This window comes from Oncorhynchus mykiss, chromosome 5 (genome assembly GCF_057628025.1).
Source record: "Oncorhynchus mykiss isolate SJ-2025 chromosome 5, ASM5762802v1, whole genome shotgun sequence".
In the NCBI taxonomy this organism is placed as follows: domain Eukaryota; kingdom Metazoa; phylum Chordata; class Actinopteri; order Salmoniformes; family Salmonidae; genus Oncorhynchus; species Oncorhynchus mykiss.
In genome coordinates this window covers 66,904,261-66,929,050 of record NC_143026.1, presented here as the reverse complement: position 1 = coordinate 66,929,050, position 24,790 = coordinate 66,904,261, and the positions used below count along the sequence as shown (strand labels likewise).

At 45.4% G+C, this 24,790-nt stretch overlaps 1 protein-coding gene across 1 annotated transcript in view; it reads left to right on the top strand.

Annotated features, from left to right (window-relative positions):
* Nucleotides 1-24,407, top strand: part of colgalt2b (collagen beta(1-O)galactosyltransferase 2b) — a 41,590-nt gene extending 17,183 nt beyond the window's left edge. Inside the window, exons 2-12 of the mRNA XM_021603923.3 lie at nt 6,807-6,917; nt 7,095-7,212; nt 7,418-7,552; nt 7,744-7,948; nt 9,244-9,363; nt 11,691-11,764; nt 16,318-16,424; nt 16,591-16,723; nt 16,842-16,969; nt 17,073-17,279; nt 23,364-24,407. Of these exons, the coding sequence (XP_021459598.1) occupies nt 6,807-6,917; nt 7,095-7,212; nt 7,418-7,552; nt 7,744-7,948; nt 9,244-9,363; nt 11,691-11,764; nt 16,318-16,424; nt 16,591-16,723; nt 16,842-16,969; nt 17,073-17,279; nt 23,364-23,643 (1,618 nt within the window). The 3' untranslated portion in view covers nt 23,644-24,407. The remainder of the gene's footprint in view (nt 1-6,806; nt 6,918-7,094; nt 7,213-7,417; nt 7,553-7,743; nt 7,949-9,243; nt 9,364-11,690; nt 11,765-16,317; nt 16,425-16,590; nt 16,724-16,841; nt 16,970-17,072; nt 17,280-23,363) is intronic.
* Nucleotides 24,408-24,790: the final 383 nt, after the last annotated feature.

The window sequence follows — 24,790 nt, the reverse complement described above, 5'->3', positions numbered from 1 at the left end:
TCCTCAAAGGCACAGCTAGGAGAGCTCATAAAAGCACCTCATAGTTGAATTCTCTTCTTTGAGTCATAAAAGTGCCGTGAAATGACGTAGGAACTGTGCACACTATGGAGAGGTTTGTGACCACTTGGAGACACCCATTAGACCTCTCATTCAAACCCTTGTCATTTTTTCCCCCTTACTTTTCACCTACCTCACATTTTCCAGGAATATTCTTATCATGTTACTGAATGTATCCAGAGTATTTTCAGATTTCGTTATCAACAAATACGGTGAAAAGTACAGTAAATGTCAAATGCACATATAAATCAACAGTGTAATGTTTGTATTCAGTCTTGTGTCAGGTGAACTCTCCTCAACTTTGGTCTAATAATTTTCCTATAATCTCCAAACTGTTCTCTTGTCATTTCTACCATGCTTCTGCATATGCTTTTCATATTTCTTCTGTCAGAAACATGTATATTTAGCCCTATCCATATACAGTAGGCCAATTCCCACTAGCGTAAAGGGTTAAACACCTACAAAACTTAGCAGGACTCAACACTCTCTCTCACATGTACAGTACACACACATTCACAGTGCACTATGTGCACTCATGAATACACTTTAAGATATACACAGTATCCCACAAGCACATTCATTTTTTCCTTTCGCACATCATTGCTATTGACTTCCAGGCTTGGCTGCAGTGCATGTGAGTGTGGTTAGGGGGATGTGGGGATGACCAGGCAGCCTGGGAGACAGGGGACACACAGTAACTCAAGCTGCTGCTCTGGACACTCCCTGGCTGGGGAGAGGACATTGAGAGGCCTGGAAAGGATAGATCCTCCCGGAAACAGGACATGCATGTGTGGAATAGGAGATGGAGAGAGGATATGTAATGATGGAGATTCACCTCAAAAAACTGTAGGTAGAGACACAGAAGTGAAAGATAGACATGTGCCTGCCTATCCTCTGCCTGTACAGCCCCCCATGTGAGCTGTGTGTTACGGCTCAGAGGGGCTTAGTGAAGAATGTCAGAAACCTTCAACTGCTACATGGTTGAATAGGCTCCTCCTAGAATTGTGTTAACATTTTAGTGGGGAATGTGGAAACCAAACCTTAGTGTGGTCATCTGTTTGTTTGTGTTTTGTTTTAATAAGCGTGGTGAGGAATTTACTAAATAGGTTTACTTTTTCCTAAGGTATGAGATACAATCCTTCTGACATATTTGTCAGTGTGACCTCACAGACTCGTATAAGGAAGGGAACAATGTAATGAAATTCAAACACATGCTCCAGAATGCTCACTCGCAAAACACACACACACACACCTGCACATACACGCATCCTCATATACAGAACATATCGAAGCTCCTCTGTTTTGGACTTTTTCACAAATCCACACCTATTTAAATCCCAGAGCTAGGTCTTTCATTTGAAAAAGTCATGTACCAACAACATATGCATTTCCTGCAGCAATTTTGTGGTTGAAAAAACATGTGCACATGCACATCCGCTCATTACCTCCAAGTCAGGTGTTTTTACCTTAACCTCTCTGGTACAAGTGGGACGCTAGTGTCCCACCTCGACAACAGCCAGTGAAATTGCAGGGCGCCAAATTCAAAACAACATAAATCACATAATTAAAATTCCTCAAACATACAAGTATTTTACAACATTTTAAAGATAAACTTCTTGTAAATCCAGCCACAGTGTCCGATTTCAAATAGGTTTTACGGCGAAAGCACACCAAACGATTATGTTAGGTCAGCAACTAGTCACAGAAAACCATACAGCCATTTTCCAGCCAAGAAGAGGGCTCACAAAGTCAGAAATAGTGATTAAATTAATCACTAACCTTTGATCTTCATCAGATGGCACTCACAGGACTTCATGTTACACAGTAAAATGTGTGTTTTGTTCGATGAAGTTAATCTTTATGTCCAAAAACCTCATTTGAAATTGGTGTGTTGTGTTCAGAAATGCTTTGTCTCAAACAAACATCAAGAGAAAGTGCAGAGAGCCACATCAAATTACAGAAATACTCATTATAAACATTGATAAAAGATACAAGTATTAAACATACGAATACAGATAAACTTCTCCTTAGTGCAACCGCTGTGTCAGATTTCAAAAAGGCTTTACAGCGAAAGCACACTTTGTGATTATGTTAGGTCAGCTCCTAGCCACAGAAACCCATACAGCCATTTTCCAACCAGCCATGTCACAAAAGTCAGAAATAGCATTAAAATGAATCACTTACCTTTGATGATCTTCATCTGGTGGCACTCCCAGGTCTCCATGTTAGACAACAAATGTTCATTTTGTTCGATAAAGTTCATCTTTATGTCCAAATACCTACATTTTGTTGGTGCGTTTTGTTCAGAAATCCAAACGCACAATGCACGCTCTCAAAACCAAGACGAAAAGTCAAAAAAGTACAATAAAAGAGAGTAGAAACATGTCAAACCATGTTTAAAATCAATACTTAGGTTGTTTTTGTCATAAATAATCTATAATATTTCAACCGGACAAAAGCTTCGTCAATGGAAAAGGTAAACAAGAAATCCAGATCACGTGCTTGGTTCATGGATGGAAATGTCCACTGTCCTCTCATTGAAAGCGGTGTATCTATATTTTTCAGAGTAAAAGCCTGAAACAATGCCTAAAGACTGGTCACATTTTGAGGAAGCCATAGAGATCGTGAACTGGGTCCTAAGTCTTTGTATGGTGGATAGGCTATCAATGGAAAAACAGCCTTTCAAAATAATAGTACTTCCTGGTTGGATTTTCCTCGGGTTTTCGCCTGCCATATCAGTTCTGTTATACTCACAGACATTATTTTAACAGTTTTGGAAACTTTAGAGTCTTTTCTATCCAAATCTACTAATTATATGCATATCCTAGCTTATGGGCCTGAGGAGCAGGCAGTTTAATTTGGGCACGCTTTTCATCCAAAATTCCGAATGCTGCTTACTCCCACATACCCATTCATGTGCAAACACACACACTCGCTAATTTCATTAGACCTCTCTTCCCATGTTTCTGCAACACACACACACACACACACACACACAACCACACGTAAACCACTGCTGACATTACCATAAAGCATGTACAGTGCATTCTGAAAGTATTCAGACCCATTGACTTTTTCGACACTTTGTTACGTTAAATTCTAAAATGTATTAAATCATTTTTTTCCCTCATCAATCTACACACAATGCCCCATAATGACAAAGCAAAAACACACACAATCCTGTCTCAGAGCTCTACAGACAATTCCTTCAACCTCATGGCTTGGTTTTTGCTCTGACATGCACTGTCAACTGTGGGACCTTATATAGACAGGTGTGTACCTTTCAAAATCATGTCCAATCTTTTGAATTTATCACAGGTGGACTCCAATCAAGTTGTAGAAACATCTCAAGGATGATCAATGGAAACAAGATGCACCTGAGCTCAATTTTGAGTTTCAGAGCAAAGGGTCTGAAGGCCTTCAGAAAGTATTCATACACCTTGACTTTGTCCACATTTTGTTGTGTTGTACAGCCTGGATTATTTTGTCCCAGGCCTTCACACAATAATGTCAAAGTGGAATTATTATTTTTATTACATTTTTACAAATTAATAAAAAATGAAGAGCTGAAATGTCTTGAGTCAATAAGTATTCAACCCCTTTGTTATGGCAAGCCTAAATAAGTACAGGAGTAGAAATGTGCTTAACAAGTCACATAATAAGTTGCATGGACTCACTCTGTGTGCAATAATAGTGTTTAACATGATTTTTGAATGACTACCTCATCTCTGTACCCCATACATACAAGTATCTGTAAGGTCCTTCAGTTTAGCAGTGAATTTCAAACACAGATTCAACCACACAGACCAGGGAGGCTTCGCAAAGAAGGGCACCTTTTGGTAGATCAGTAAAAATAAAAAAGCAAACATTGAATATCCCTTTGAGCATGGTGAAGATATTTTTATTACACTTTGGATGGTATATCAATACACCCAGTCATTACAAAGATACAGGCGTCCTTCCTAACTCAGTTGCCAGAGAGGAAGGAAAACGCTCAGGGATTTCAACATGAGGCCAATTGTAAAGCTCTGGGCGTAGTGGGTGCGAAGTCAGGCGCAGGAAGCAGAGAGTACAGGGTAGCGCTTTTAATTGCAAGGCAAACATAAGCCACCCCACGAAACACAGGGTGCACAACAAAACAAATGCACCAAACACGGGGACTCAAACAGTCCGGAGAAAAGCCCAAGAACGAAAAACACGTCAACCTCAAACGTGCACAGTAGCAACACAAAACAATCCCTCACAAAGAGCAGGCGGGCCTACTGGTTAACATAGCCCGACTAATCAGCCTAAACACAAAACAGGTGAAACCAATAAACAGAAAGGGGAAAAGGGATCAGTGGCAGCTAGTAGGCTGGTGACGACGACCGCCGAGTGCCACCCGAACAGGAAGGGGAGCCACCTTCGGTAGGAGTCGTGACACCAATGGAGACATTAAAACAGTTACAGAGTTTAATGGCTGTGATTGGAGAAAACTGAGGATGTATCAACAACATGTAGTTACTCCACAATAGTAACAATACTAACCTAATAGACAGAGTGAAAAGAAGGAAGCCTGTACAGAATAAAAATATTCCAAAACATGCATCCTGTTTGCAATAAGGCACTAAAGTAAAACTGCAACAAATGTGGAAAAGCAATTCACTATATTTCCTGAATACAAAGCATTATGTTTGGGGCACATTTCAACACAACACATCACTGAATATCACTTTTCATATTTTCAATCGTGGGGGCTGCATCATGTTATGGGTATGTTTCTCATCGGCAAGGACTAGGGAGTTTATAGGATAAAAATACATGGATTAGAGCTAAGCACAGGCAAAATCCTAGAGGAAATCATGTTCCACTTTGCTTTCCAACCGACACTGGGAGATAAATTCACATTTCAGCAGGACAATAACCTAAAACACAAGGCCAAATATACACTGCAGTTGCTTACCAAGACGGCATTGAATGTTTCTGAGTGGCCTAGTTACAGTTAAATTGTCTTGAAAATCTATGACAAGACTTGAAAATGACTGTATAGCAATGATTAACAACCAACTTGACAGATCTTGAAGAATTTTTAAAAGTATAATGTGCAAATATTGTACAATCCAGGTGTGCAATGCTCTTAGAGACTTACCCAGAAAGACTCACAGCAATAATCACTGCCAAAGGAGATTCTAACGTGTATTGAGTACTTATCTAATCAAGATATAGTAGTGTTTTATTTGTAATAATTTTTGTACAAATATTTACATTTTTCTAGCGATTTTAATCTGACTTTGTAACAATGTGGAAATGAATACTTTCTGAAGGCACTGTATACCTCCTTACACAGGCTCAAACATGAACGAACACACACACTGGGACACACATTGTGAAAGGGCTGTTATTAACCCCATGATTGCCCCTGTGGTCCTTCAGGCCTACGTTCTCTCTCCAGCTGGACTGGCGCTGTCTGTCTGGAAATCTGTTAGTGTCTAGCTGTTAATATGAAGTCACAACAAATCTCTCTGCTGAGAGATCTCTCTCTCTCGCTCTCTCTCACTCTTTCTCTCTCTCTCTCTGGAGCTGTGTGTGTGTGTGTCACAGATGTCAATATTGTTATCTCTGAACTGGGTGTGTGTAATGAATTCTGTCTACAGTGTTATCTCACGGTGGACAGTGTTAGCAGCGGTTTTGTAAAATGTGTGTTTATACACTGCTATCTCTGGTTTGTCTGCACTCCAACATAGTAGGCAATGAGTTTGTCTGGAGAGGTTATGGTCGGGAATATTACAGCAAGCAGTGGAAAACTCCAGTCTGTGTGTGTGTGTGAGTGTGTGAGCCAGCAGTGGCACTGCGACCTCTACAGATACACTGGCCTCGCTCTCTCTCTCTATTGACCTTTCCTCCATTAAGCACATACTGTATTAGGTGCAGAGAGAGAGGGAAGCAGGTTAGATTTACTTGATTATGTTGAAGTTGTACTCTAGATACCCTCTCAAGGTCATATGCTATTACTGTGAGGCCACAACTCTGTAGAAGTGACAGTGTGATAGCATGGGTGAGAAAGACAGGGTGAATGTGTGACTGGATGAGTCTATGACAGAGTTGGGGTAGGTGTGTGTAAGGACAGGCAAACGGTGTGCAGACAGTGGCAGCAGTGTCAGTAAGGAGGGTTGAGGTGTTCCAGCTGCAGTACTGTACTGTACACTCTGGCCTGTTTGTTTGTTGCTCTTTTTACTCTCTGTGGTTTGTACTTACAGCCTTTCCACCTTATAGCTTTCCAAACTGTCTGCCAGACCTGATTTACACAGGACACTGTGTGTGTGTGCGTGTGTTCTGATCCTACACACAGTATATCAGCTATGTTGCTGTATCATGTCGACACATTACCTTGATGTGTTATGTTGACACTCTCGTCATGGTTTTTTTAATACTGTAGTGGGCTAAATCAGGGTCAAAGTGTTTTAAATAAATCTACTTTCAAACAAACGTATACACCTCAGACACATGGTTATGAGCTTAAAAAAGAAGACACCTGTATCATGTCAGATGTAGAGTTGAAATGTATTCAATTTCGAGTTTACATCACAATATTACACTTTATATTACACAAGCCTGAAATATAACAAAACTGTTTGACATAGAAACACCACATTTTCTGCAGTTTTTTTAAATAATGGAAAACATTAGGGCTACAGTGAGTTGGCACTGCATTACCTTGTTTGTGCATTACGTTGTGTTAATATAGTGTCCCATAATATGTTGTGTCTCAGGGCAGCGACAGACCACAGTGTGGACAACAGCACAGCCATGCTGAGGGAGTGGCTGAAGCAGGCTCAGGACCAGTACCACTATGTGGAGTGGAGACCTATGGAGGAGCCCAAGTAAGTCTACTTTACCCCCTCCCAGCCAACCTCTCCTCCCCAGACTCTGGGCATCTCACCACACCATCTAGTCTGGTTCACATTCTTACATTTTATACATCTTTGATAAAGTTCACTGCTCATCAGTGCATGGTGAATATGAGACACTGAAAATAAAGCTCTTTGTCATGTCCTCAGGTCCTATACTGATGAGTGGGGGCCCAAGCACTGGCCTCCGTCCCGCTTCAACCATGTGATGAAACTGAGGCAGGCTGCTCTTAAGGCAGCACGGGAACGCTGGGCAGATTACATACTGGTGAGACTGAGTTCATAACATACCTATGAGATTACATGTGTTACATTTCAGTGTAACATTAGTTAGCCGCATTATTGTACGTGAATGATGATGCCTGCTTTCTGTCTCTGGTTTCATGAGACTGTATACCTGCAATACTAGATGTTTGTTAGATTACATTCTGTGTGTTTATGCGGTATCCTGCTCTGTCTCTCTCCGTATCTAGTTTGCAGACGGTGATAACCTGCTGACCAACCCAAAGATTCTCAACCTGCTCATGGCTGAGAACCTGACTCTGGTAGCTCCCATGCTAGAGTCACGCTCTCTCTACTCTAACTTCTGGTGTGGCATCACCCCACAGGTAAACAGCTTAATAGAGACCACATCATTACTCTCTTTGTCACCTCTTCACAGTGACAATTAAAGTCATTCCAATTACCATTTGGGACCTCATAGCACTCGGTACCCCTTAGCCCTTCACATTTTAAATTCTCTCTGTCTCCTTCTATCTTCATCTTTCTCCCTCTCCATTTCTCTCCATCTCTCCCCCAGGGTTACTACAAACGTACCCCTGACTACCAGCCAATCAGGGAGTGGAAGCGTCTGGGTTGCTTCGCTGTACCCATGGTGCACTCTACCTTCCTGCTGGACCTGAGGCGTGGCGCCAGCAGGGAGCTGGCCTTCTACCCCCCTCACCCTGACTACAGCTGGGCCTTCGATGACATCATGGTGTTCTCCTTCTCTGCCCGGCAGGCAGGTCAGAGTTCAACACACACCCCCAACCCCAATCGCCCCCCATCCCTTCAACCCCGCCACGTGTGGTCACCATGAGCCTGTCCAGAAACAAAATCCTCGTCCATGTTATTGGATGTTGTAAAACATAGCCCTCACATTATAGCTACCCCTCCCACCTACCAACTGTGTAAGCTTACAGTCATATAGCCTGGTTCAGAAACAACCGCTAGTACTATGTCTTGTGCTAAAGGCATGTTTTACAAAATAACCGATCAGGTGTTTAAATGAAGGAAACAAGGCAGGCTGGGTAATTGATGTTGACCAGATGTGTGACTTAATTACTTGACTGAATGTGTGTAATTATACAATAATTTCGCTACACCCGCAAACATGTGTATGTGACCAATAACATTTGATTTGATTTAATTGTTGTGGCTAATGATCGGTAGAGTACCAGCAGAACTATTACACACATAACAGGAATGCACAAACAATACTCACATCTCACTGTCTCTCTCTCTCTCATACGCACGCACACAACTCTCACACACATTGACACACACACGGCCATGTTCTTTAAGTGTTTCTTCCATTGGTTAGGGCATTAAACAATTCAATACAACCATTGACGTGCTCTAAGCATAGATAATAACCGAGACAATACCAACTGTATCCATCTGAAATGCTACAGGAATATGATGATGACCAGTGACCACAGAATGATACTGATCATGAGTGATTGAACCTGTCAGACATCGAGTTCTTAATTACCTTTCAGAAGAGGCCCTAATACCCACAAATGGTACATGTTATTGAATGAATATGTATACATGGTATGTATGTACACTAAAGTGCCTAAGTTACTTATACACAAAACCATAGGTGTCCAATAGGCCTGCGGAAGCCAAAGTAAACCGAATTGAACTCGCCAAAACCATACAACTACTCCTGTCTACACAAAAACAAATACAATCCTTCAAAACATTACAACAGAGAGCGTGATTCGGCCACAGAGGATCAACAGCCTCTCCCAAAAAATTGCTCCGGATTGCTTCAAATCACAAGGCCAAGACATTGTTGTATATATTCCGTCAGTTGTATATCATTGTGCTTACTGTATCTTCCTTTAAATACTGTGGTTATATGAGACATTGTGTATGCTTAGCTGTGCGAGTCTGTAGGCTGTCTACCAGTGTGTACTTCGCTGATACAATCATGGTAGTGTTTGTGTATAGCAGTGTTTGTTTCCAGATGTCCAGGTGTATGTGTGTATCAGTGTGTTGTTGATGAACTCTGTGTGACTGTGTTTGTTTCCAGATGTGCAGATGTACGTGTGTAACAGAGAGCACTATGGCTTCCTACCGGTTCCTCTGAAGGCCTCGCAGAATGTTGACGACGAGAAGGAGAGCTTCACACACACCATCGCTGAGGCCATGAGTAAGCACACACACCTATGACAAACACACACATACCTCTCTAAATAACACAGTCCCCTACAGATGGTCCACTAAAACTGACCCAAGCCTTAACCCTAAACTTAACCCTAACCCTTAAGCAAAAACCTATCCTTAACCCTGATGCTTATCACCAGAATAGCAGTAGTAATAGTTTAAGCATCTATAGCCCATCACAACTTCTTTCTGTCTCAGACCTGCTGCAGTGCTTTACTAACTCCAAAGATTATATATTAGATTGACAAGATAGTCAAGTGACTACTCTAACAATGGAAATACATGTCCTCAAAGATGGTGGGAAGAGGCGAGACCATTCTAGTCTATTAGAGAGCAGATACACTTGTAAACTGCCACAACTCCAATATGAAGTTGTTTTTTCAAGTTGACGAAATGCCACTTGCGTCCATTTATATCAGTGCATTCGTAATAACGACACAGGGCGAGACCCAGATACAGACACAGGAGGCAGATGGTTTGAGTCTCTAATATTTATTGAGCAACAAGGGGCAGGCAAGAGGCAGGTCGAGGACAGACAAGAGTTCATAACCAGGGCAGAGTGCAAACGGTAAAGGGTGGCAGGCAGGCTTGAGGTCAGAGGCAGGCAGAATGGTCAGGCAGGCGAGCTCAGTGTCAGGGCAGGCAAGAGGTCAAAACCGGGAGGACTAGAAAAAACAGACTAGGAAAAACAGGTACTCGGAAAACACGCCGGTTGACTTGACAAGGCAAGGCGAACTGGCAACAGACAAACAGAGAACACAGGTATAAATACACTGAGGGTAATAGGGAATATGGGTGACACATGGAGGGGGATGGAGACAATCACAAGGACAGGTGAACCCGATCAGGGTGTGACAGTACCCTCCCCCCCAGGGGCACCACCTGGCGTCCTACCTGGGTGCATATCTGGTTGACCAGGGTGTCCTTAGCGGGAACCCAGCACCCTCTCTTCCGGGCCATAGCCCTCCTAGTCAACCAGGTACTGGAAACCCCTGCCCCGTGGTCGAACACTCAGGAGGCTTCTCACCGTGTACGCCAGATGGCCATCGATGACACGGGGAGGGGGGTGGGCATGGAAACAGAAGATAAAGGGCTGTTAGACAAGAGCTTAATCCTGAACATATGAAAAGGACTCTAAAGATGGGGAAGGGACCAATGAAACGGGGGGGACAGTTTGTGGGACTCCACCTGGAGGGGCAAGTCCCATGTTGATAGCCATACCCTCTGCCCAAGACGATAACGGGGAGCTGGAGTCCAGCAGCGGGCCGCTTGTCGACAATACCTGGAGTTGGTCTTGAGAAGAGCCGCCCAAGCTCTTTTCCAGCGGACGAACACCTGGGCCGAGGGTATGTTGACTTCCTGTTCTTGCTCCAGGAAGAGCGGGGACTGATTCCCCTTTCGAGTGCTCCATGGGGTGAGTCCACTGGCCGAGCAGGGAAGAGTGTTCCCGGGCATACTCCACCCAGACCAGTTGTTGGCTCCAGGTAGTGGGGTTGGTTGAGACAAGGCACCGTAGTGTCGTTTCCAGGTCATGGTTCGCTCGCTCCGACTGGCCGTTGGACTGGGGATGAAATCTGGGCACATACCGTGCATGCAGTGACGAAGGCAGAGGCATCAGGAACCATAGTGGGCCATTAGAAGCGTTGCCAGAGGAAGGCCAGGGTTTGACAGGAGCCAGGAGGACAGGTAAGCCTGGAGGAATGAGCCCATTCCAGGACCTGGTACCTTGCGGACCAGGGTCTCAATACCCCCAGACAACTGAAGCCGCAAGGCATGAGGTAGGGAGGATGGTCTCAGAGTCAGAGGGTGTGGCAGCGGAACTGTACAGGTGAGAGAGAGCATCTGGCTTCACATTCTTAGACCATTGGCGGTAGGAGATGGTGAAGTTGAACCTGGTGAATAACAGAGCCTGACCACAGAATGGTCAGGCAGGCGGGCTCAGTGTCAGGACAGGCAAGAGGTCAAAACCGGGTGGACTAGGAAAAACAGGAACTCGGAAAACACGCTGGTAAGCTTGACAAGACGAACTGGCAACAGACAAACAGAACATTCATAACCTAACCATCACGAAACATCTATTCAATCAAATAAGCCCCAAGTAGGAAATTAGCAATTGCATTTTTTGTTGACCAAATTTGTCACTTAACCCTCTCGCTTCGCCTCTTCCTCTCTGCTAACTCTAGTTCTCTTTCCTTCCTCCCTCAGCATTTCTCTCTGCTCATGAAAATGGTAAATAAACCAGTTTGACCCTAGAGGGCATACTCTCTCTGATTCCACTCTGCTGTATTAACTCTAACTCTTCTGTTTCTACAGTTGATCACAACATAGCACCCTCAGAGTACCTGTACAATCCCGAGATGCCGCAGGACAAGATGGGCTTTGATGAGGTACAGTAAGACACTGGCCCTGACTGTTTAGAGCAGGGGTGGGCAATATACAGACCAGGCCCGCGAGACCATTCAATCTGGCCCGGGGGAGGTTTAAAACCTGTTTGGGATAGGGGGCAGCATTGGGAAGTTTGGATGAAAAGCTTGCCCAGAGTAAACTGCCTGTTACTCAGACCCAGAAGCTAGGATGTGCATGTAATTAGTAGATTTGGATAGAAAACACTCTAAAGTTCCCAAAACTGTTAAAATAAGGTCTATGAGTATAACAGAACTCATATGGCAGGTGAAAATCTGAGAAAAATCCAACCAGGAATTCTGAGGTTTGTAGTTTTCAGGTGAATGCCTATCCAGTGTCTGTGGGGTCAGATTGCACATCCTAATGCTTCCAGTAGATGTCAACAGTCTTTAGAAGTTGTTTCAGGCTTCTATTGTGAAAGGGGAGAGAATAAGAGCACTCAAAGTAAGTGGCTTAGCTGAAAGCCATGAGTTGTTTATCGTGCGTGGCTGTGAGCGCGTCGTTGGTTATCTTTCTTTTCTATTGTCAACGCTGTTGTCCGGTTGAAATAATATTGAATATTTATGATTAAAAGATCATAAGGATTGATTATAGACATCGTTTGACATGTTTCTACGAACTTTAATGGAACTTTTTGACTTTTCGTATGGAAGTTGTGCCCGCGCTTTGTGCATATGGATTACTGAACTAAACGTGCGAACAAAAATGAGGGTTTTGGACATAAAGATGAACTTTATTGAACAAAACAAACATTTATTGTGTAACATGGAGTCCTGGGAGTGCCACCAGATGAAGATCAAATGTAAGTGATTAATTTGAACGTTATTTCTGACTTTTGTCACCTCTCCTTGGCTGGAAAATGTCTGTATGGTTTTTGTGGCTAGGTGCTGTCCTAACATAATCACATGGTGTGCTTTCGCCGTAAAGCCTTTTTGAAATCTGACACAGCGGCTGGATTAACAAGAAGTTTATCTTTAATCCTATGTATAACACTTGTATCTTTCATCAATGTTTGAGTATTTCTGTAATTTAATTTGGCTCTCTGTAATTTCACCAGATGTTTGTTTGAGACAATGCATTACTGAACATAAAGCGTCAATTTAAACAGAGGTTTTTGGACATAAAGATTAACTTTATCGAACAAAACAAACATATATTGCGTAACATGGAGTCCTGGGAGTGCCACCAGATGAAGATCATCAAAGGTTAGTGATTCATTTTAACTCAATTTCTTTTATGACACTGGAAAATGTCTGTATGGTTTTTTGTGGCAAGGCACTGTCCTAACATAATCGCATGGTGTGCTTTCGCCGTAAAGCCTTTTTGAAATCTGACACAGTGGCTGTATTTTACAAGAAGTTTAGCTTTAAAATGTTGTATAATACTTGTATGTTTGAGGAATTTTAATTATGAGATTTCTGTTATTTGAATTTGGCGCCCTGCAATTTCACTGGCTGTAGGCCAGGTGTTCCGCTAGCGGAACTCCCTTCCCAGAAAGGTTACGTATATATAGACATTTGTGGGGGAATTATTATTTGGGGTTAAAAAAGCTTCTTGCAGGGCCGGCTGATAACCCAGGATACACTGGAAGGGAGTCAGCCCGGTGGAGGAGTCGGGCCCACTCCCCCAGCCAGTCCTGGCAGAGACTCCTCAGGAACCTCCCCAGCTCCTGGTTCATCCTCTCCACCTGCCCGTTGGACTGAGGTCGGTACCCAGAAGTGTAACTGAACCCCAGTTACTCCATAAAAACCCTCCATACCCGTGACGGGAATTGTGGTCCACGGTCAGAGACGATGTCCTCTGGAAGGCCATAGTGCTGGAAGGCCATAGTGCCGGAAGACCTGCTGGAACATTGCCTCAGCCCCTGGAGAGCTGTAGGGAGTCCAGAGCGTGGAATAAACTGGCATGATTTAGAAAATGTATCCACAACCACCAGAATGGTGGTGAAACCATCAGAGGGAAGATCGGTAACAAAGTCAATGGACAGATGAGACTAGGGAAGGAGTTCCCCTGCTGGAGCGTGCCGGGGACTTAGTTTCGGCACACACAGAACATTAGTTGACGTAACAAACAACATCCTGCGCCATGGTGGGCCACCAATACATCTCGGAGAGAGATTGAATAGTACGGGTGACCCCAGGATGTCCAGCAACGACAGCTTTGTGTGGCCAGGTCAACAGCCGCTCCCTTATCCCCTGTGGGAATGTAGATGTGTCCAGGTCAACAGCCGCTCCCTTATCCCCTGTGGGAATGTAGATGTGCCCAGGTCAACAGCCGCTCCCTTATCCCCTGTGGGAATGTAGATGTGTCCAGGTCAACAGCCGCTCCCTTATCCCCTGTGGGAATGTAGATGTGCCCAGGTCAACAGCCGCTCCCTTATCCCCTGTGGGAATGTAGTGCTCAGGAGGATAGGTAGTGGCTGCGGGTTCCCTCTCCAGAGCCTGGCAAATGCCCGTATCGACTTCCCAGACCACAGGGGATACGATTCGAGAGAGATGGCAGGTCCTCCGCATTCGGGTGCCCAGTCCGTGATTTTCATTCTCGACCATGAGATGATGGGGTTATGGCATCGGCCTCCGAGGATGATCTTGTGAACTGGAGCACTAATTGTTAGAAAGGAATGTTTTCCTGATGAGTGGACTCCTCAGTGAGGGTGAGTGGTGTGGTGATGTGATGTGTGTAATGGTTCCGGATCATAGTGATCAGTTATCCAGGGCTTGAACAAGAAACAGATAGGAGAGTGGGTATGAGGTGATGTTGAGAGAGGAGGCAAGGGTCTGGTCAATAAAGTTCCCCACAGCACTGGAATCCACTAGCACTGTAGATTGACACAAGGGTCTGGCAGAAAATGATGCAGATGGGAATACACACAGCTGCCCCAGGAGGTAGAAGGTCACATGTCCGTCTCTCTACTCTCGTGGATCCCGAGTTCGGACAATAGCGACAGAGCCCCAGCTGTTAACATCTACGTCGTTCAGCCACAGGGAGGCGTGTGACCCCTACTTCCAAGGGTTCAGAATCTGATACAGAGTGGTCACTGAGGGAGGGAGAGAACTGACGAGGGTACCGATGCTCCCAATGTAGGTTGTCCAGACAGATGGCCATCGCAATGAGTACGTCCAAGGAGAGGTTATCGTCTTCACATGCCAGTTCCGTCTGGACCTCCTCGCGCAGTCCTCCTCTGAATAGCGTACAGAGCGCCGGCTCATTCCATCCGTTGGCTGCTGCTACAGTCTGGAAGGTGAGGGCGTACTCTGCAGCGGTCTGGTCATCCTGACATAGTTGGAATAGGCGCTCACTCCCCTCTCTACCCTCCGGTGGATGATCGAAGATGCCTCTGAACAGAGCCATGAACCCTTTATACGAATCCAGCTCCTCCTCTCCTCGACAGCTGTAGCTCACTCCAACGCCCGCCCAGTCAGCAGAGAAATAACCGTGGCATCTTTGGACCTTTCAGTGGTTGGGGTTCCCATCTGTTGCGTAAAATAGAGGGAGCACTAGAATAGGGAGCCACGGCATTTAGATGGGGGTTCCGTCTTATCTATCTGGGAGGGACAGAAGGGCATCGCTGACCTGGGCGGACTGTTACATGGACTGGTGTGCTGGGTCGACTGGTGGCAGAGTATCCTCCACTAATTGAAGGCAACGCCTCTCTGGTATGTTTGAGACATTGAAGACTGAAGCACATCTTCCATAGCCTTCCCCAGTTGCACCAGCTGGTCGTGGTGTTGACAAAGTAGGTATCCCTGTTCATCAACCATTTGGGAGATGTCCTGATTTCCTGCTGCTTCCATTTGTTGAGGCAGTATTCTGTATCGTAGGCGCTGGTACTCGGGAAGCAAGTGCAGGTGGTGAGTTTAATAATAAACGGAACATGGCACAATACAAGAAACAAGAGTAGCGTACAGACATGAAACACATAGTCAATACTGCCTGGGGAATGAACCTAAGGGAGTGCCAGATAAAGGGGAGGTAATGAGTGAGGTAATGGAATCCAGGTGTGCCTCATGATGAAGCGCAGGTATGCATAATGATTGATGCCAGGTGTGCGTAATGATGGTTGCCAGGACCGGTGGTTAGTAAACCAGTGACGTTGAGCGCCGGAGGGGAGGAGTGGGTGTAGACGTGACACCAGGCCACTCTTGAATGTCTGAAACCAGATAGAAAGTATGTAGAAATTATAATGGAACTACAAGTTTTCAAATAACTGCCCCTTTTTCTGGCCCACAAATTGCTTTTGCAAAACAAATCGGTCCGAAAAAATTCTCTGCATCCCTTCACTTAATTCTGAGATCCCAATGTGGCCCTCGAGCCTAATTTATTGCCCACTGCTGGTTTAGAGGAACTATTTATATTGATGTGACATTTATTTCTCACCCTCCCTTTCCTGCTCTTACTTCCTGTTCCTCCATTACCCCCGTGTCTCTCCCCTTTTTTCCAACTCTACTTTCCTACTCTGATTACTCCCCCTCCTCCTCCTGATTACTCACTCCTTCTCTCCCCCTTCCTTCCCCTTCCTTCCCTCCCTTCGTTTCAGATATTCCTGATTAATCTGAAACGTCGTCTGGACAGGAGACAGAGGATGTTGAGCACCATGGCCTCTCTGGGTCTGCAGGCCACCATCACTGACGCAGTGGACGGCAAGTAGGTCTCTCTCTCTCACACACGCACACGCACACGCACACGCACACACACACACACACGGGACTGCATAGCTGCATGGGACACTATGGTTTAAATGAGTTCTCTGTTCATCGATCACAATCCCTCTCTTTCTCTCTCTCTCACTCTCATTCTCTCTCTCTCTCAGGGCTCTGAACTCTTCTCAGCTGCAGGCATTGGGTATAGAGATGATTCCAGGTTATCAGGACCCGTACTCTGGCCGTGTTCTAACCAGAGGAGAGATAGGCTGCTTCCTCAGCCACCACTCCACCTGGGTACAGGTATGCTGAACTAACCATACTGTCCTTACGATAGATGGATGCAGATCCCCTATCCTCTCAGTGGTTGTGTCCTCTTGCGGATTTGTGACCTCAGACCTATTCTCTGTGCTGTTGTCAGATGGCGGAGCGTGGTCTTTCCAAGGTGCTGGTGCTGGAGGATGACGTGCGCTTTGAGCCCAGATTTAAGAGGCGAATGATGACCATCATAGAGGAAGTAGAGAAGGCCCAGCTGGACTGGGATCTCATGTAAGAAATACGTCTACAAGTAGCATTGTTATGATGTGTAATTCTACATTTTGGGCTTATGTATAATTCATTTCATCTATCGTTCTCTCTCTCTCTCCTGCAGCTATGTTGGGCGTAAGCGTATGCAGGTGCACCAACCGGAGCGTTCTGTGGAAGGGGTTAATAACCTGGTGGAGGCTGACTACTCTTATTGGACGCTGGGCTATGCCCTGTCAGCGCAGGGTGCCAGGAAGCTGCTGGCTGCTCAGGCCTTCAGCAAGATGCTACCTGTCGATGAGTTCCTCCCTGTCATGTTCAACAAACACCCCAAGTAAGTGACTGGCTGACTGCACTGACACAGACGGAGACAGATAGGGGGTCAGACAGGGGGACGGACAGACAGGGAACGGACAGGAGAACCGACGGGGACAGACAGAGGGACAGGGAAGTGCATAGAAAGACTGCTAGAGACAGAAAGACAAACAGACTCGTATTGAGATACCATCTGCATGAGGGACAGACTTATTTTAGCATCTACATTTATAACAGCATTTATATTGTATGCAGAGGTATGCAGAAACAAACACGGAGAGGATGCAGACAGACTTACGTTTCGACAGTCAAAGTCAGACAGACAAACACAGAGACTAGAAACAGACTAGACGACCAATCAGAACAAAAATGAAGTGTGACGCACAGTAATACATACATAGGCAAAAATGTGTTTATATAGCCTGCTGTTTTAGAGGTATACCAGCATGCCCCCGTCTTCCTCTTCTTTCTCCCTCACTCATTCTCTTCAACACCTTTCCACACGCCATCTCTCTCTTGCCTCCTCCTTTTCTCTTCCTCTCTCTCGCTCTCTATTCATCTCTGTCTCCCCCTCTCTCTCTCTCCTGTATGGAGTGGGTCCCTTACCCTCGTAGGACACACAATGGTTCCCTATCTGTCTGCTTCCTCCTGGGGAAATCCTGCTCTACCCCTCTCTCACCTCTTAGCCCCATCTCTGTCTCTGACACCCTGTCCTCTGCCTCTCCTTGCTCCCCTGCCCCTTTTCTCTCTCACCTCTCTCCTAACCCTCTCTGCCCTTCCCACTCCCGCTCTTTTTCCCTCAGTCTTCCTACCCCTCTTTGCATTTTCCCGTCTGTCCTCCCCTCTCTTCCCGTCTCTCTTCCTCTCCCTCTCTCTTTCGCTCACTCTGGCTCTCGGAGGAATGTGGGTCCGGAATGGTTCTTCCTGCTACTGGTGAGAGGGACAGGATTCCCATTGATCCAGAGCTGAGCATGGGGGTGGGGAGAGATGGACAGGGAGAAACTGTGTGTGTGTGTGTGTGTGTGTGTGTGTGTGTGTGTGTGTGTGTGTGTGTGTGTGTGTGTGTGTGAAATAAAATTCAATTAAATCAAATCTACTTTTATTTGTCACATGCTTCGTAAACAGGGCCCATCCCAACAATGTAGAGAAAAATATATTTAAGAAAATAACACAACAAATAAATACACAATGAGTAATGAATGATAACTTGGCTATGTACACGAGGTACCAGTACCGAGTCGATGTGCAGTGGTATGAGGTAATTGAGGTAGCTATGTACTGTATAATATACAGGGGGGCAAAAAAGTATTTAGTCAGCCACCAATTGTGCAAGTTCTCCCACATAAAAAGATGAGAGAGGCCTGTAATTTTAATCATAGGTACACTTCAACTATGACAGACAAATGAGAAAAAAATTCCTGAAAATCACATTGTAGGATTTTTAATGAATTTATTTGCAAATTATGGTGGAAAATAAGTATTTGGTCACCTACAAACACGCAAGATTTCTGGCTCTCACAGACCTGTAACTTCTTCTCTAAGAGGTTCCTCTGTCCTCCACTCGTTACCTCTATTAATGGCACCTGTTTGAACTTGTTATCAGTATAAAAGACACCTGTCCACAACCTCAAACAGTCACACCCCAAACTCCACTATGGCCAAGACCAAAGAGCTGTCAAAGGACACAAGAAACAAAATTGTAGACCTGCACCAGGCTGGGAAGACTGAATCTGCAATAGGTAAGCAGCTTGGTTTGAAGAAATCAACTGTGGGAGCAATTATTAGGAAATGGAAGACATACAAGACCACTGATAATCTCCCTCGATCTGGGGCTCCACGCAAGATCTCACCCCGTGGGGTCAAAATGATCACAAGAATGGTGAGCAAAAATCCCAGAACCACATGGGGGGACCTAGTGAATGACCTGCAGAGAGCTGGGACCAAAGTAACAAAGCCTACCATCAGTAACGCACTACGCTTCCAGGGACTCAAATCCTGCAGTGCCAGACGTGTCCCCCTGCTTAAGCCAGTACATGTCCAGGCCCGTCTGAAGTTTGCTAGAGAGCATTTGGATGATCCAGAAGAAGATTGGGAGAATGTCATATGGTCAGATGAAACCAAAATATAACTTTTTGGTAAAAACTAAACTCGTCGTGTTTGGAGGACAAAGAATGCTGAGTTGCATCCAAAGAACACCATACCTACTGTGAAGCATGGGGGTGGAAACATCATGCTTTGGGGCTGTTTTTCTGCAAAGGGACCAGGACGACTGATCCGTGTAAAGGAAAGAATGAATGGGGCCATGTATCGTGATATTTTGAGTGAAAACCTCCTTCCATCAGCAAGGGCATTGAAGATGAAACGTGGCTGGGTCTTTCAGCATGACAATGATCCCAAACACACTGTCCGGGCATCGAAGGAGTGGCTTCATAATAAGCATTTCAAGGTCCTGGAGTGGCCTAGCCAGTCTCCAGATCTCAACCCCATAGAAAATCTTTGGAGGGAGTTGAAAGTCCGTGTTGCCCAGCAACAGCCCCAAAACATCACTGCTCTAGAGGAGATCTGCATGGAGGAATGGGCCAAAATACCAGCAACAGTGTGTGAAAACCTTGTGAAGACTTACAGAAAACGTTTGACCTCTGTCATTGCCAACAAAGGGTATATAACAAAGTATTGAGATAAACTTTTGTTATTGACCAAATTCTTATTTTCCACCATAATTTGCTAATAAATTCATTAAAAATCCTACAATGTGATTTTCTGGATTTTCTTTTCTCATTTTGTCTGTCATAGTTGAAGTGTACCTATAATGAAAATTACAGGCCTCTCTCATCTTTTTAAGTGGGAGAACTTGCACAATTGGTGGCTGACTAAAAGTGATTAGGCAACAGGATAGATAATAAACAGTAGCATCAGTGTATGTGATGAATAAAAAGGGTCATCACATATGTCAATGCAGATAGTCCGGGTAGCAATTTGGTTAACTTATGTCTTGGGGATAGAAGCTGTTCAGGGTCCTGTTGGTTCCAGACTTGGTGCATCGGTACCGCTTGCTGTGAGGTAGCAGAGAGAACAGTCTGTGTCTTGGGTGGCTGGAGTCTTTGACAATTGCTAGGGCCTTCCTCTGACACTGCCTGATATAGAGGTCCTGAAAGGCAGGGAGTTAGGCCCCAGTGATGTACTGGACCATACGCACTACCCTCTGTAACGCCTTGCGGTCGGATGCCATTGGCATACCAAGTGGTGATGCAGCCAGTCAAGATGCTCTTAATGGTGCAGCTAATTAATCTCTCAGCACTACTGACCTCTCTATAGGGTGTGTGTGTGTGTATTCGTCTGTGTGTCTGTGTATCCGTGTGTGTGCGTGTCTGAGTGTGAGTATGAATTACTATGTCAATTCAGACCACAGCGTGTGTTTGTGTGTGTGTGAGAGAGAGCACAGGAGAGGGAAAGAGAAGGAGTGCTATGTAAACACACAGTCAGCAATGTGTGTAGTTGGTAAACGTAGGTTGTGTAATATGTGTGGGAAATTTAAATATGGGAGTATCTGAGAGAGAGAGAGAGAGCGAGAAAGAGAGAGCTAAGTCTGGAGAAAGTGAATGAGTGTGAAAGTGGGTTAGGGATGCCCTGCAGTTTCTCCTCTCCTCTGCCTGCTCTGTGCTGACGCTGGGAGAATTAAACACTCAGACTAAGTCTCTCTCAGGGTTCACCTCCCTGGGCAGAAATTCAGGCATTAGGTTACACTCTCTTTGAGTGCTGACATTCAAATGGCCACGGGGGGGGGGGGGGGGGGGGGGGGGGGCTGACCTCCACCAGCTGACCTCCACCAGCTGACCTCTGGCTGACAGGGCCTGACTGATTGAAGTGGACGTGTCACTCCTCTCCCCTCTCTGCACCCCTGCCACTCTCTGACTCACTTAGATTTATTATTATTATTATTATTATTATTATTATTATTATTAGTATTATTTTTAAATGTACCTTTATTTAACCAGGTAAGCTAGTTGAGAACAAGTTCTCATTTACAACTGCGACCTGGACAAGATAAAGCAAAGCAGTTCGACACAAACAACAACACAGAGTTACAAATGGAATAAACAAACATACAGTCAATAATATAATAGAAAAAAGGTCTACATACAGTCTGTGCAAATGAGGTAGGATAAGGGAGGTAAGGCAATGAATAGGTCATAGTGGCAAAATAATTAAAATATACAATTAAACACTGGAGTGATAGATGTGCAGAAGATGAGTGTACAAGTAGAGATACTGGGGTGCAAAGGAGCAAAATAAATAACAGTATGGGGATGTGGTAGTTGGATGTGCTTATTACAGATGGGCTGTGTACTGCTGCAGTGATCGGTAAGCTGCTCTGACAGCTGATGCTTAACGTTAGTGAGGGAGATGTAGGTCTCCAACTTCAGTGATTTTTGCAATTCGTTCTAGTCATTGGCAGCATAGAACTGGAAGGAAAGGCGGCCAAATGAGGTGTTGGCTTTGGGGGTGACCAGTGAAATATACCTGCTGGACCACGTGCTACGGGTTGGTGTTGCTATGGTGACCAGTGAGCTGAGACAAGGCGGAGCTATACCTAGCAAAGGCTTATAGATGACCTAGAGCCAGTGGGTTTGGCGACGAATATTAAGCGAGGACCAGCCAATGTAAGCATACAGGTCGCAGTGGTGGGTAGTATATGGGGCTTTGGTAACAAAACAGATGGCACTGTGATAGACTGCATCCAATTTTCTGAGTAGAGTGTTGGAGGCTACTTTTTAAATTACATTGCCGAACTCGAGGATCGGTAGGATAGTCAGTTTTACGAGGGTGTGTTTGGCAGCAGGAGTGAAGGAGGCTTTGTTGCGAAATAGCAAGTTGATTCTAGATTTAATTTTGGATTGGAGATGCTTAATGTGAGTCTGGAAGGAGAGTTTACAGTCTAGCCAGACACCTAGGTATTTATAGTTGTCCACATATTCTAAGTCAGAACCATCCAGAGTAGTGATGCTAGTCGGGCGGGCGGGTGTGGGCAGCGATCGGTTGAAGAGCATGCATTTCATTTTACTAGCATTTAAGAGCAGTTGGAGGCCACGGAAGGAGTGTTGTATGGTGTTGAAGCTCGTTTGGAGGTTGTTAACACAATGTCCAAAGAAGGGCCAGATGTAAACAGAATGGTGCCGTCTGTGTAGAGGTGGATCAGAGAATCACCAGCAGCAAGAGCGACATCATTGATGTATACAGAGAAAAGAGTCGGCCCGAGAATTGAACCCTGTGGCACCCCCATAGAGACTGCCAGAGGTCCGGACAACAGGCCCTCCGATTTGACACACTGACCTCTATCTGAGAAGTAGTTAGTGAACCAGGCGAGGCAGTCATTAGAGAAACCAAGGATGTTGAGTCTGCCGATAAGGATACGGTGATTGACAGAGTCAAAAGCCTTGGCCAGGTCGATGAAGACGGCTGCACAGTACTGTCTTTTATCGATGCCAGTTATGATATCGTTTAGGACCTTGAGCGTGGCTGAGGTCCACCCGTGACCAGCTCGGAAACCAGTTGCTGCGGGGAGTGCAGAGCTGGTGCAGAGCTGTTGGCCGGGTTTGGGGTAGCCAGGTGGAAAGCATGGCCAGCCTTAGAGAAATGCTTATTGAAATTCTAAATAATCGTGGATTTATCAGTGGTGACAGTGTTTCCTAGTCTCAGTGCAGTAGGCAGCTGGGAGGAGGTGCTCTTATTCTCCATGGACTTTAGTGTCCCAAAACCTTTTGGAATTAGTGCTGCAGGATGCAAACTTCTGTTTGAAAAGCTAGCCTTTGCTTTTCTAACTGACTGTGTGTATTGGTTCCTGACTTCCCTGAAAAGTTGCATATCACGGGGACTATTCGAAGCTAGTGTGTTCTTGTGCTGGTCAAGGGCAGTCAGGTCTGGAGTGAACCAAGGGCTATATCTGTTCTTAGTTCTATATTTTGATGATGACATGTTAAAGTGTCTTTTCAAGATACTGGAATAATCCGTCTATCACTCTGTGTCTCTGCCAGCTTCCATGATCAACTTTGACCAGGTGGTGCTGAATTACCATATATAAGCCTCTCCTTTCTGTACCCCACAGTTCTGACTTCATGTCTCACTTTGAGCCTCGGGACCTGAAGGCCTTCTCTGTGGAGCCCCTCCTCCTGTACCCCACCCACTACACGGGCGAGCCGGGCTACGTGAGTGACACGGAGACCTCCACCATCTGGGACGACGAGGCCACCGCCACCGACTGGGACCGCCTGCACCAGCACGCCAGGAAGACAGAGCAGCAAGGCCGCATCCACACCGTGGCTCAGAACAGTGTGACGGGAGACTCACCTCCACCTGCCGCCCGCTCCACACGTGATGAACTCTGAGAAGGAAGAGAGAGAGACTTGTAGACGTGCTTTTGCACGGACACACACATGGACATACACACGGACACACACAAGGACATACACATTCACACACTCATGCGCATGCACGCACGCACGCATGCACTCTCTCTCTCTCTCTCTCTCTCTCTCTCTCTCTCTCACACACACACACACACACACACACACACACACACAACTGGATACACAGTCAACTACTCTGCTCAGTGCATTTTCTCATTGGCTATCTGCTGTCTACTAGCATATTATGCCTGATGAGGGGTGGATTGGTCTGTGCACTGAGAAAGTGGGCCCAGGACCTCAGATGTATTTATTCCCCTTGCGCTCTACAGTCTGACACACACACACACGCACACACACACACACGCACACACACACACGCGCACACGCACACACACACACACACACACACACACACACACACACACACACACACACACACACACACCCCAAACACACACACACACACACACATACAGTCAGGGAGAGACCTTGAAGAGACTCAGAGAGAAGGACTGGGGGGACCTGAACACCCACACCATGCAGGGACGATGTGAGAGAGACAGAGACTGGACGACCTGAGACTGCAACATGTGGAAGACAGATATTGCTGTTTGCAGTACAGAGATAAAACTCACAAACCAATGTTTATTGTATTGTTAAAACAGGATGATTATTGTAATTTAAAAATAACATGTGGTTTATGGGCAGCCCAGGGAATAAAGGAATCTTACAGCTGTCTGAAATGACGTTGTGTGTGTGTGCGCTTGTGTGCATGCAGGCTGGTGTTTGTGTTTTTCCATGATCGCAAGTATACCCAGGAGTGCTGTCAGTTGCTATGATGTCATATCACTGTCACTACCAGACCACACACTCATACACACATGCAAGAGCGCACACACACACTGTCACAATCATTTGCCATTTGATTCTTTGTAAGAAGCAGGTCAGGACAGAGATGATGGAGGACAGTGTTCCCCTGAGACAGTCAGCCTGTGAACCTGTAGATGCTGTTGTAGCAGTTAGCAGACTGGCCCTGTTACACACAGATCAGACTACACTCATCTGGCTTTACGCTGAGCTGAGCTGAACCTGGCCTTTCATCTAACTGGAATGGTGGTGCTACAAA